Source organism: Corvus brachyrhynchos, unplaced genomic scaffold (genome assembly GCF_000691975.1).
Source record: "Corvus brachyrhynchos isolate BGI_N302 unplaced genomic scaffold, ASM69197v1 scaffold23, whole genome shotgun sequence".
In the NCBI taxonomy this organism is placed as follows: domain Eukaryota; kingdom Metazoa; phylum Chordata; class Aves; order Passeriformes; family Corvidae; genus Corvus; species Corvus brachyrhynchos.
The window spans coordinates 12,137,903-12,150,306 of NW_008238983.1; the positions used below are offsets into that span (position 1 = coordinate 12,137,903).

The following is a 12,404-nucleotide window of genomic DNA, read 5'->3' on the forward strand; positions in this document are numbered from 1 at the left end:
CGCTCTCTCTTGAGTACTTGGATATGAATCCCCTGTACCAATCCCACCCTGCCACCCGTCAGTGTTTAGTTGCCATTATATCAAGAGACTAAAGAGAGAAACTGCTTTACCTGTTGCATGATGGCTGTAATGCTTTTACATATTGTGTCCATTCCCAATTAAAGATGTCATTTGCTTCATCAGCACACATGGTCCTTCATTAAAATCTCTTTTAAAATTGCATCCTTATTATTCTCCTATGAATGAAGTACTAATCAGTGAAACTGCTATTTCTGAAACCAAACCTCTGTATTCACAGTGTAATTTGATGTTTTGGAGCAATGGCCCCACACGGACTCATTATCTGGAAGAGTTAGCTTGTTAAATGGATGTATTGGAAAGGTCAATAGAAATAGGATTATGGGGGATATTCTGTAGTCAGATTTTATCTTGTCAGGCTGTTTCATGTGTACGGGGTAGTTTCACAGCAAGTATAGAGTCAAATCTCCAAGCTATTCTGACTATTTCTTCCTAATTTATAGTATAATTGTATTGCAAGTATGGAAAAGTTAATTTTTAAAACCCTTCTATGCAAATTAGGTAAGATCAGTAAGAGATGCTCACCTACTCAGTGCTTTTTTTCCTTCTGTTTCTAGGTGTTTTACATGGTTCCAGTCACCCTGTGTGTTGGTGTTATTAGTGCCTTCCAGCTATCAGCCTTCACTTTCCGAAAGAACTTGGCAGCCACTGTTCTCCTGCTGATACTCTTTGGGTATGTGATTGGAAATGTTACTATGGAATTACAGCTTCTAAGAAACAAACATAAATCTTCAGATGTAGTTTGCACCTGCTGCTGGATGCATGGTTTTCTGTCTTTGTAAACAATTATGATTCAGCGAAATAAAAGGAAAAAACAGGCTGAAACGTGAGTTTGAAAGTTAAACACAAAAAGTGGGTGGAGATTTATGCATTAAAAAAAAAAAAAAAAGGAGTGGAAATGTCTCAGAAGATACTCAGCCTGTATAACTGTATAACAGTAATTTGCTGTTAGAAATTGATTGTATGTTATCTTCCAGAAGGAATATTCCAGAGGGAATATTAACATAGGTCAGAATTTCAGAATTTCAGTGCTTAGCTGTGCAGAATATCATCAAGAAGGTCACAAACGGCTTTTATTACAGCTCAAACCGTTTTCTGTAATTCTACATAGCTCCAGGAGTTTATATTTCCTATGAGAAGTCTGTCCAATGTGAAGTACCAGGCTGGTCAGAGATTTGTCTCCAAACAGTGCTGTGAGAGAGGAAAGTTCTACCATGCTACTCTCTTGCTTAGCTTCACATCAAAAAAACCCCAAACAACCCAACCAAAAACCCAACCCTGTTATAGAAGGTTAAAATAGCTGGTTAAAGAGAGGATTGATACCTCTATAAAAATAAGTTTGTTGAGCCCTGGGATCAATCAAATGAATAGTGTATTCTATTCCTTTAGCTCTTCCCATGTGCTGTCTAAGGTGATGTGAGAAATGCTAAAGATGAATTGTTAAAGGAAAAAGCTTCTGAAAAGTTCATTCCTTATTTCAAGTAACTAATTGTTGCTACACTTGTCAGGGAGGATGCATATCTTACATGACAGCTGCTTCATGACAGAATCATAGGGAAGGAAAAAAGAAAGGACCTTCTGCAAGATCAGGACATGTTCGATTCCAGGAAGAGTCTCAGATAAATCCTTCAAAAAACCCCCCAGTTTGCTATGTTGCACCTTGAAACTCTTTTCAAGGTTTTGTGCCTTCAGGAACTCATTTTTTTTGAAAACTGTTTAGGTATCCTCAAAGCTGGACCTTTTCTTGGAAATTCTAGCCTAAGTTTATTCAGAATCATACTTCATAATTATCCTTCATCAAACGCCTTTTGCAAGCCAAAAGAAGCAAAGTCCTCTCTTGCAAAACCTTCCAAATTCCTTGGATAATTCTATTTATCAGTTTTCCTTATAACTCCAGTTTGAGCTCATCTTTCCTGGACGTGAATGGCCAAACTAGTATGAAATATTTTAGAGGTCATAATGCCAGGATGTTGTAAATAAATTGTATGAAACATCCAAAATTCATAATTTTCTCTTCTCTGTATCACTCTTTTGTGCCACTCTCACTTCCTTTCTTCAGCACTTCCATCAAGTGTTTCCTTCAAGTTAAAGGCACAAATTCTAACCAGTCTTAGTGCAAAGATTTCACACTATGAAATCTCACACCCTTTTTTTATTACCTTTACAACCATTGAACCCTTCTTGTGATCCAATTGCTGTCATCCTAGTGAGGCATAGGTATCTATAGAAATCTTAGCCAAGCAGCAACTGAAGCACACAGTACAGACCTGTATGTCTACTGAAGTCATAACAGGTTTTTTCTCTGGTGTGCTTTGGGCTTTGGCCCTGCCCACAGTATACTATCCAATGGCAGTTATGCTGGCATTTTTTTAACCAAAATGTTGAGTTAGACTTTGAGTATTTCAGAAAAAAAAAGTCATTGACTGAAAAGCTGGACTGTCTTATTTTGTTGACTGCAAATGCAGCTTAATAAACTCAATATAATCCCTCCTGTACTGTTCATCTTTGGCTGACTTAACAGATGTTGCAGTGATTTTTAACTAGAAAATCTATGTATTCAATGTGTATTAACACATATTAAAGATCCAATAGCTGTCAGTGTAAGTTTAACACGTCTCAAGGACACTGATAAAATTCAGAGTTGCCACTCTTCCTAGTCTACCCTTTATTCAGCCTAACTACACTGTAAATGTGATGAAGCCTGCTGTGGCCATTTTATTTTTCCCCAGTACTGTGCATGTAATCCTCATTCATCTGCATGCCGCCATCATCTGCATTTTTTTCCTTTTAAAATGTTTTTTTCTCTTCAGGGTACACTTGTGTGGATTTTCTGATCTAGAATAAAGATAAAAATAGCACAGTTATAGAAAAAAGTTAAAGAGAAGAGGGTGTGCTTGAAAGAATAATCACGTTTCTTAGTGTGCTACTTTAAAAGTGATTTCCTTTAAAAATATAATGGTCTCTTAACTAAACTACATTTTTTTCTCTTTTAGTTGATAGCAGAGGTGTTTCCTAGTCCAAACGCTTAAGCAGTTTTTTCCAAAATGTTCTGTCTTTTACACTTAGAAAATACTAAATTGCAACTGCAGCAGAAGGAAAAGAAAGAGGATAGAAATGTAGGTGTGACTGGCCTCTACTTTAAAGGCTGTATTTGAACATCATGTAACTTTAGTATTCTGAAAGTCTTACTCATTTCTTAGCAGCTATAAGCAAACAAATCAAATTTTGCTTTCATTTACAGCAGAGTAACAGCACTGTAAATCACGTCTCTTTCCTGAGCTGTTTCCAAGGATGGACTTGTATTTATGATATTGTAATTCTGAGAACAGTGATTTTGGTATGTGCATGAAGGGAAGAAAAGATTGGGTGATTAAGACTGGCAACAGGATGCTGAAAAGTATAGTGTGATCTTGAATACTTACAATCCTCATTTGAGACCCAAACATTGAGTCATTTAACCTTTTTCTTCCTGTAAACTGAGGATAACATCATTATTACTTCCCAGCAGGGTTTGCAAGTTTGTTTTTTAAGGTAAAAGATTTTGGCATTCTCCAATGCAATAAGAAAGTACAAAATACTGAATTCAAAAGGGTCTTTTATGACTTATAATCTAAACTACACTTTAAGGCAGTGAAGAAGTGAATTCACAGGTTTTTGGCTAGTTGCTCTTGCGTGCAGCTCACTACTAAACCAGTTATGCATATTAATATTATATAAGTGTTTATAAATACACTACATATGTACTTATCATTGTGCAATAGAGTATGCTGATAGCTCCTGCAGTCTATATATTGCTTGTTTGATAGATATATCTTGTGCTATGATGAACGGAAAATAAATTTTCTTTATGTAATATGCATGCTCCAAATGCCCAGACCTTGTTTTAGTCTTTGTAAAGATCTCTTTATAAAACATGTGAGTACTCCATTCTGGATAGGCATCACTTGGCTTGTCAGAATGGAGGGTGCCTTCCTCCTTCTTTTAAAGATTCTCATGGAAGGTGATGTAGCTATGGACATGCTGTCTTATCCTCATTGTGCTGTGCACTCATTTTGATAGCTATTACTCTACTAATTGACAACCTGGTTTAGGTAATAACATGGTCTCTAGGTTTTTTCCATTCTAACTTATCACTGGCACAAATATTAGTTCCAGTTCAAAGATCATTGTTTTTTCTTCTTTTTCTTTCTCTTTCTTTGCTCACTATCTCCTTCTTCTTTTGTTCTTTTTTTTCTTTCTATGAAAGCCTCTCAGAAAAGATAACTGCTCAGCATTCATGATTTAAGCTTTAAATACTTGGTTTTAATTCCTTCTCTGTGTAAGAGGCTTGATAAGGTGCATGGGTTTTCAGTCATTCAGAAATCAGGATTGTGAGCTGTCTGGAACAGTAAAAGTAAATATCTGATATAGGCAAAAATGAATCATAACATGGTAGTAAATATGTGTACATCTATGGAACTATAAGCTAATTTGTTAAGGAACACTTATCCCAGATTTGTCCTTTTTTAAATCAATTGTTCAGAAGAGTTTTTTGTCTATCTTAAAAATAAGGAACAATAATTGTGGTTTTATTCCAATGTGATAACTGACCTTTTTTTTGGGGGGGAGGGGGAGGGGTGAGGCAAAAACATAACTTATTTGTGACAGTTTTGTTTCTTTAAACTTTCAGGTATGCAACTTTACCTTGGATGTATCTCGCATCCAGATTCTTCTCAAGTTCAGATGTAGCTTTTATTTCTTACATCTCCTTAAATTTTGTGTTTGGCCTGTGTACCATGCTGGTGACTCTCTTACCTCGCTTGTTAGCTATAATTTCCAAAGTTCAGGTCAGTATAAAACCTTTGGTTTATCTTTTTCATAACTGAGATGTGTACACACACGTACATGCATGTATATATTTGAAAAAGTATATTTGCCTGTTTATATATTTGTACTGATAAGATTTTTCCAGTAGAAAAACATATGGTTTTTAAACATTCATGATTTTTCTGTCCTAGAATATACCGTATTGACTGTTACCATCTTGAATTTTAACTTGTCTATAACCCAAAAAAGCATGCTATAATAATGGGAAAACAGTGTTAATTGAAACTTTGACATTTTCTAGATCATTAAGTTGTAATTGGCACATAATGGGAGCTGTTCTGGTCCATTAAATAGATTATATGCACTGTAAAATGTGTTTGAATAATATTGACATAAGAGATAAGCTGCATATTCCTAGGATCACTAATGCACTGTATGAATAGTAATTCATACAGTTCATTCTCACTACATGTATGTGATTTTAATTAGTCATAATGGTGTTTAAACCACTTGATGGAAAGGAGTTCCAAAATGAGTGTGACTCTCCATTCAGGAGAGACAACCTCCATTTATACAGGTCAAAATCTTGATGTTTGAAGGAAAATCTGGATTATGTGTCATGAAAGTGTGTAAGCAGATGCAGTATTCACTTGGGTTTAAGTTGGTGATTCAGATTTGATAGTATTCAAATATTAAAAGGTTAAGGAAATAGAAGGATCATGGGTATATATGTGTTTCGATACCATCTGTGAATTTCAACTAAGACTAGAATGCCATGGCTGTAGAAATTCTAAAATGCAATATGATATGAACCCTGTCCCCAAAATAGTTCACAATATGCACTTTAGAATTCAGTTTACCATGAGTGAGATTTGAATGCTGCGTCCAGTTTTGCAAGTGTTCTCATTAGGCTGTTGGAGAAAACTAATTTTTTTCCTTTTTTTTGTTCTCCTCCCTCCTTGCTGCATACAGAGTTTTCAGAACATCTACAATATCCTCAAATGGGCATTCATCATATTCCCACAGTTCTGCCTAGGCCAGGGTTTAATAGAGCTTTCGTACAATCAGATCAAGTTTGACCTGACCAGGAACTTTGGAATAGATTCTTATGTGAGCCCCTTTGAAATGGATTTCCTGGGCTGGATTTTTGTGGAAATGGCCCTTCAGGGAACACTGCTACTTCTTTTACGTCTTTTCCTTCATTGGGACCTCCTCCAGAAACCAAGGTGTGTTACCATTTGTATTCTGCCACAATGGGCACTGAATTAATTTTTAGAGCAAGAAAATGGTGTGTTCCTTTGAACACCTGAAGAGAAATACTTCTGATAATGTGGTGTACCTGAATTAATGCAGACTACAGAAAAAATACAAGTAGTTGTTTTTCCCTTGAATTCTGATGAGAACTGATCACCAAGTGCTAAGGCATTACAGCCAGGAAAACAGGAGTTATAGAGCGCAGCAATGACCAATTTGCCATGTATCACTTATTATCATGTTCTGTTGTAGGGGTCCTTGTTCAGTTAACAGCCCTTCAGAAGATGTTGATGTAGAAATGGAGCGTCAGCGACTCTTTGGTGGGAGAACTGGTAATGATGTCCTACTTCTGTACAACCTCAGGAAGTGTTATGGAGGTTTCAGTAAGAAGAACACAGCTGTGGAAAACATAAGCTTGGGCATACCGAGGGGAGAGGTAAAGGGGTCTTTCTTTTTCCCCTTTTATAAAGGAACACTTTAGTCTGAGCAATTGTTGAGACATAGTCAGTGTGTGTACAGTGAAAGATCTGTTGATAGCAGCAGAAAAATTTCAGTTGTAGTAATTTCTGAAAATCAATAACTGGATAAAAGCAGAAACTCTGGTGGTGCTGAAGAAGTGACTGTTCATTTGTTTTTTGGGTTAAACTTTAATCAGAGTCTTGAGTTTTTTACTTCTTGCTTATCTTTACCAATTTACAGTAATATCGGCTAACATAAAAAGCAAGTAAGGTAGCATGGCAGTTCAAAGAGAAAACAGAATACCCAACTCAATAGCAAACCATGGACTGAATCCTGAATTTGTCACCGCAGCACACTTTTAGTTCCCATGCTGAAATCATCGCAGTATGTTTGAATATAGCATATACATACAAACCATTTCAATAAATTGAAATTTAGTGCTGAACAAATTTTTATTTGTGTTTGGGGTTTTTTTTCATCATTTTGATGGTTTGGGGAATTACAGAAATTAATTTCTAAGCTACTGAGAAAGAAAAGACTTTTCTTGGTTGCTAATATAATATCGAAAGATCTGAGAAACTTGCACATGGCAGCACAGGTCCAGTGATGTCCTGCTACTTGCTGATTAGCTGTTGGGTAACTGAGGCAACCAGGAGGATGTTATTGCTGATTAAAGCCTATCTATCAATAAAAAAGTTCATGAAAAAGGTATTTCAAAATCATAAAGGGCTATGTGTAGACTTAATATGAACGCTATCCTAGCTTAAGCATAAAGTTATTGTAGCTAGGGGCCTGAAATAAGTGTTCAAATGAGTGTGTCTCTTGGATGTTTGTTGTTCACTTGTACAGAGCGAAGCAGCTCATGCAAAGCTGGGAAATATTGACTCTGTGGACTATAGCCAGGGTTTGGAAAGAGGACCTAAACCCTCCTGTTCAAATGTAGCATTTACTAATAATATGGATAAATAATGAATTTATTTGCTGGGAAGGGTTTTAAGTGGAGGGCTAGAATCCTAAATAAGTCACTTTTAGTAATTAGGGGGTAATCAAAATATTATGTATATGGGTTTTTTTAAATCGATTTTCTGTGGGAAAGGGAATTTGCACACACTTTATATCCATATACAGTTTCTTACAGACATATTATAGGAAATATGGAAAGGGGGGAAATTTGAAGGTGTAATGTTTCTTATTTCTTTCAGTATAGCATATTGATTGCCTTTTGGTGGTGTTTTTTTTTTTTTTTTTAATATGTATCTCTGATAGTGTTTTGGACTCCTTGGAACAAATGGAGCTGGGAAAAGCACAACATTTAAGATGCTGACTGGAGATATCACCCCATCTGCAGGACGTGCTGTTATCAGGACTCCTACTGGGTAAATAATGCAGGGTTTGATCAGAATAGTGCTAATTGATAATGCACATGATCAAAGACTCAGCACATCTTCAGTCCTTTATACTGTACTCTAGGGACCTATTTTGTTCCCTTTTAAATGTATACTGCTTTGTTGCTGTTAAGTCGCTGTGGAAAAGCATTTTAGAATTATTTAATTCTGTTTGACAGCTCTGTTAGTTGAGAATAAACTTGTCTGGTAGCAAAAGAGAAACTCTAAGAAGACTTAACATACATCCTTTTAAAACTTAAAAAGAATTGTAACATATGTTAAGATGCATGGACGTATATCCCCCATACTAGTACTGCACTGAAAGTTTTCCAGGCTTAGGCAGATGAGCAGTGCTTCAAGTGCATAATTTTAAAATATTTTCTTACACTTATGTACTTCAGAGTCATTAATTAATTACTTGATCAATATGGTATATAATTAGGATAAGAGGTGTTGGTGAAATTTATCATTCTGATGGAGTGATAAATGTATAATGGACTTTGGGTTAGATGTAATCAATAATTATAATTTTTTCCCAGCAAAACTGGAGGGGAAGTAAAGTTATTTTTTTTTTAGTCAGTAGTAAATATATATATACATATATATAAATGGATTCTGGGCTCTTCTTTTTTCTAAATGATGTAGATTTTGAAATATTTTTTTGGACAAGGACAGGTCAAGAGTTTAATTAAGAATTTTTTAAAGAAAGCATTTTTGAATTTTCAAAATGTCAAGTTACATTTTTTTGGTTTAGAAATCAAATTCTTTCATAGGTCAGTATTTCCTCAATTCTTTACAAAGATAATGATTATCAGATTTAGCTTCAAAGAATAAGTAGTTTCAATCATTGCAAAATTCAGTTTTCTGGAAAATTTGCACTTTTGAAATCTACAATATCACCACTATCAAACATAATTTTACTTCAGTGTGTTTTTTCATTAACTTTCATAGCAAACCATAAAAAAAAATTAATCATAAAATATTCTTAAGAGAAGAAGAAAGGGTGTGAGTGAGGCTTTAAAATGGTTAGACTTTTAGATGGTTGTTTTCATTTATAATTTTTCAAACATTTCAGTTTTTATAATTTTCTGTCTTAAACAGAAGACGAAATTTTTCAGACACTAAGCAAAATTAAAAATAACAGAAGTGATTTAAAATTAGGTAAAAATCAACATTTGTTATTCTTTGGAACTGATGGAAGGCTTTGTACCAGGATATGATGGGGACCAGAAGTTTATAGCATGAGTCTGAAGAGAATTTGAGATCTAGAGAAATAAAATAATCTGTAATTTTTTTTTATAAAATATTGCCATCAGGGCAGTATTTAAGCTCACAAGTGCTTTTGTCTCTGAGGAGTATTTTGCTGTAGATTTTAATGGGACTTGCCTTGGGTCCCACCTGTGCATTCATGGATCACTAATGGCTGTCCCTGCACAGTGTGGTCCCAGGTCTGTATTTGGAAAAATGATTTGATCTGGTGTGACAATTCCAAAATTTTAACATCTATTTGAAAGCAAATATAAAGTTATAAGAATATAATTAATTTATTATATATTGACACTTACAGGATGTTTTCTGACTACAGATATTTTTTTAAACTTCCTAAGATAATTTTTGTGAAAAAAATTTTAAAAAATTTAAAAATGCCTGTGTTCCTTTCAGGGGTCTTGTCATTATGTACCTGTGGTTAAACAGACAAAACTGCTTATGAGGTCAACTTTAGTGTGCTACTGGCTTTTGACAATAGTATAAATGTTGCCCCTGGACATTATGTGTGTCACTTTCATTCCCCGTACTGTGTTTTATAAATCCAACATGAAAGCATATATTAAGGTGCAATGTTATTTACCATATACTAAAACACAGGTAATGATATTTGACACATTTAGGAAGCTTGAGAGAAAGCCTTAGACAAATGAATTTCAGTGTATCAAATACCCTAGACAACATTAATTATCACCTTTTGTTATGGTGGTGTCAATCGAGTTTATGGACTTTTTGTGTTTGCAGTGGCTGAAGTGAGGGTAAAACCCATATTCCCAAGTTTTCAAAACTTTAATTCAAGAAGGTGACCTTAAGCAAAAGCTGCTGTTATACAGTAGCTAAACTTAGAGAAAAAAATCAAGGCTGTGAGAAGAAATTTATGTCCCTCCTGACTTTGTTCCTTGCTTCATATTTTTGAAACTGCCTTTGAGCAGATAGTGGTGCACTGTGTTGCTGTACTCCTGAAAATCACTAAGGGGCAAGTTGTTGGCTATTCCAGAGGTGAGATGGAAACCACAACAGGTCTGGGGAACCCTTCCTCAGCAGCTGAAGAATGACTAAAATTACTCATCGCAGGGACTTTTAGGTGGATTGATTTGCATTTATGACTCAGATAAATGAAGGAAGGGGGATATTATGGTAAGAAGCCTTCTCCTTTTCTTACTCTGGTAGTGTACTCAGGAGCCTTGAGTTCCTGGCACATAGAAGAGACTACAGTCAGCAGAAGAAAGCAGCTGGTGGTCACAGCTGCAGAACATTTGTTGGTCAGCAGAATTAGATTTTTTTTTTTAAATTTACATAATGAAGGAGTTTCCATGAAAACATTACCTCTGATAGCTATTCCTGATGAATAATTAGGCAGCAGCTTAGATGTAGATCCCACCTCTTTTGTGTTTGACTGGAAGGAACACATCTTTTGTCCTCTGTCACCACAAAAGGACCAGATACTGTAGTCTGATGGATCCTTCACAAAATCATAAAATATTTTGGGTTGGAAGGGACCTTAAAGATCATCTAGTTCCAATCCCCGTCCATGGGCAGGGACACTTTCCACTAGGCCAGCTTAATCAAAGCCACATCCAACGTTGAACACTTCCAGGGATGGGGCATCCATGTCTTCTCAGGGCAATCTGTTCCAGTGTCTCACCACCCTCACAGTAAAGAATTTCTTCCTATCAGCTATCTAACCCTACCTTCATGATACATTCTTCATGATCAAATAATTAATTGAGTATATAAAATAATTATTAAAAATAATGGAGATCCTAACTAATTTTACTCCATGCAGAAAATCCTTAATTCATAACAGTTCCTGTTTCCTTGAATAACTATGCTTGAAAGCTTCTCGTTTAAAACAAATAAACAAACAAACAAACAAAAAAACCCCAAAAAATCCATGCATACATTTTCCTGATTGCTACTGAATTTAAAATGAAGTCAGGAGTGGTTTTTTGAGGCAGGTGCACTGAAAATGGCCTCGATTTTTTTTGAAAATTATTGCACCTTGGAACAACATGAATTCTAGAAATGGAAGATGGGATTTTTCAAAGGTACAAACTGAATGCAAAGTACAATTTTTGGAAGGTCAACCTAAAATATCTTGGAACTGCATGGGGTTATAGAGAAAGAGCCTCACACACCAATAATCAACTTGCTGCTATAGTCTCAAAGAAATTTAAAAAAAATATATTTCTGAGCAGTAACTTCCTTTTTAACAGGGCATAGGAGCAGATTTACAACATCTTCAAGTACTTTTAAAAGATTTGTTGGCCTCTAGGTTGGTTGTTCACTGAATGCTTAATACCATAAAAAAAAAAAAAGAGGAGCTTATTCCTAAGGATCAGAGAGAGAACTGTGTCTGTTTTTGTAACAAAACCTAACAAAATCCATAGAAGCTAGGTATTATGCATGTTGGTTTTCAGTATCACTGGGATTCATAAATAAGGGTGTCTATAAGTGGGAATGAAGCCAACTTCATTTTTTCTGCAAATTGGTGTTTCCTGACCTTCTTCTTGATGGGGAAATGCTTTTCAGGAAGAGGAGTTTTCTGATCTGTTTTAATTAAGGTTTTCTCTTTTTGATGCACTACAAATTAAGTAGATATTTTAAATTCACTATGTGCCTGAACTTTATATCCTACAATTTGTGTGACCAATGCACATTTATAACATACAAGCTGAGCAGTCTACAAAAAACCTGTTTTTTAAAAATTTTCAAATCCCTCTGCAGAAAATGTTTTAGGCAACTTATACATAACATTTGCAGGCCCATTCTAGTTGTTACCTTTATGTAATAAAAATAGTCCAGTCAGAGAAATAATAGGAATTTGTCACCAACCACAGCCAATCTTGTGAAGATGATGCCATTCACAGGGGATTTTACCTTTTTATTATTTTGTGTAGCTCATTAATATTGCTGTTATCAGTGACGTATCTGTGTAAATGAAACAGAGAAGTAATTAGCTTCTAGAGACTGTGTCTTCATTTTAGGCATATTTGCCACCCCAATATTAAAGAGTGCCAAAGGAGCAAACAGTATTGAAACAGTTACTTCAGAAGGCTTAGAAATAAAAGAGTGATAGCGAAGTACTGGCATTACCTTTCATAAGGGGCAGAAATATCAAAAGCAAAAAGGATAATTACTAGAAAGTATATTATT

At 35.2% G+C, this 12,404-nt stretch overlaps 1 protein-coding gene across 1 annotated transcript in view; it reads left to right on the top strand.

Moving 5' to 3' along the window:
* ABCA13 (ATP binding cassette subfamily A member 13) overlaps positions 1-12,404 on the top strand; it is a 175,725-nt gene that overhangs the window by 127,954 nt on the left and 35,367 nt on the right. Inside the window, exons 46-50 of the mRNA XM_017738711.1 lie at positions 636-751; positions 4,748-4,904; positions 5,857-6,110; positions 6,391-6,574; positions 7,864-7,973. Of these exons, the coding sequence (XP_017594200.1) occupies positions 636-751; positions 4,748-4,904; positions 5,857-6,110; positions 6,391-6,574; positions 7,864-7,973 (821 nt within the window). The remainder of the gene's footprint in view (positions 1-635; positions 752-4,747; positions 4,905-5,856; positions 6,111-6,390; positions 6,575-7,863; positions 7,974-12,404) is intronic.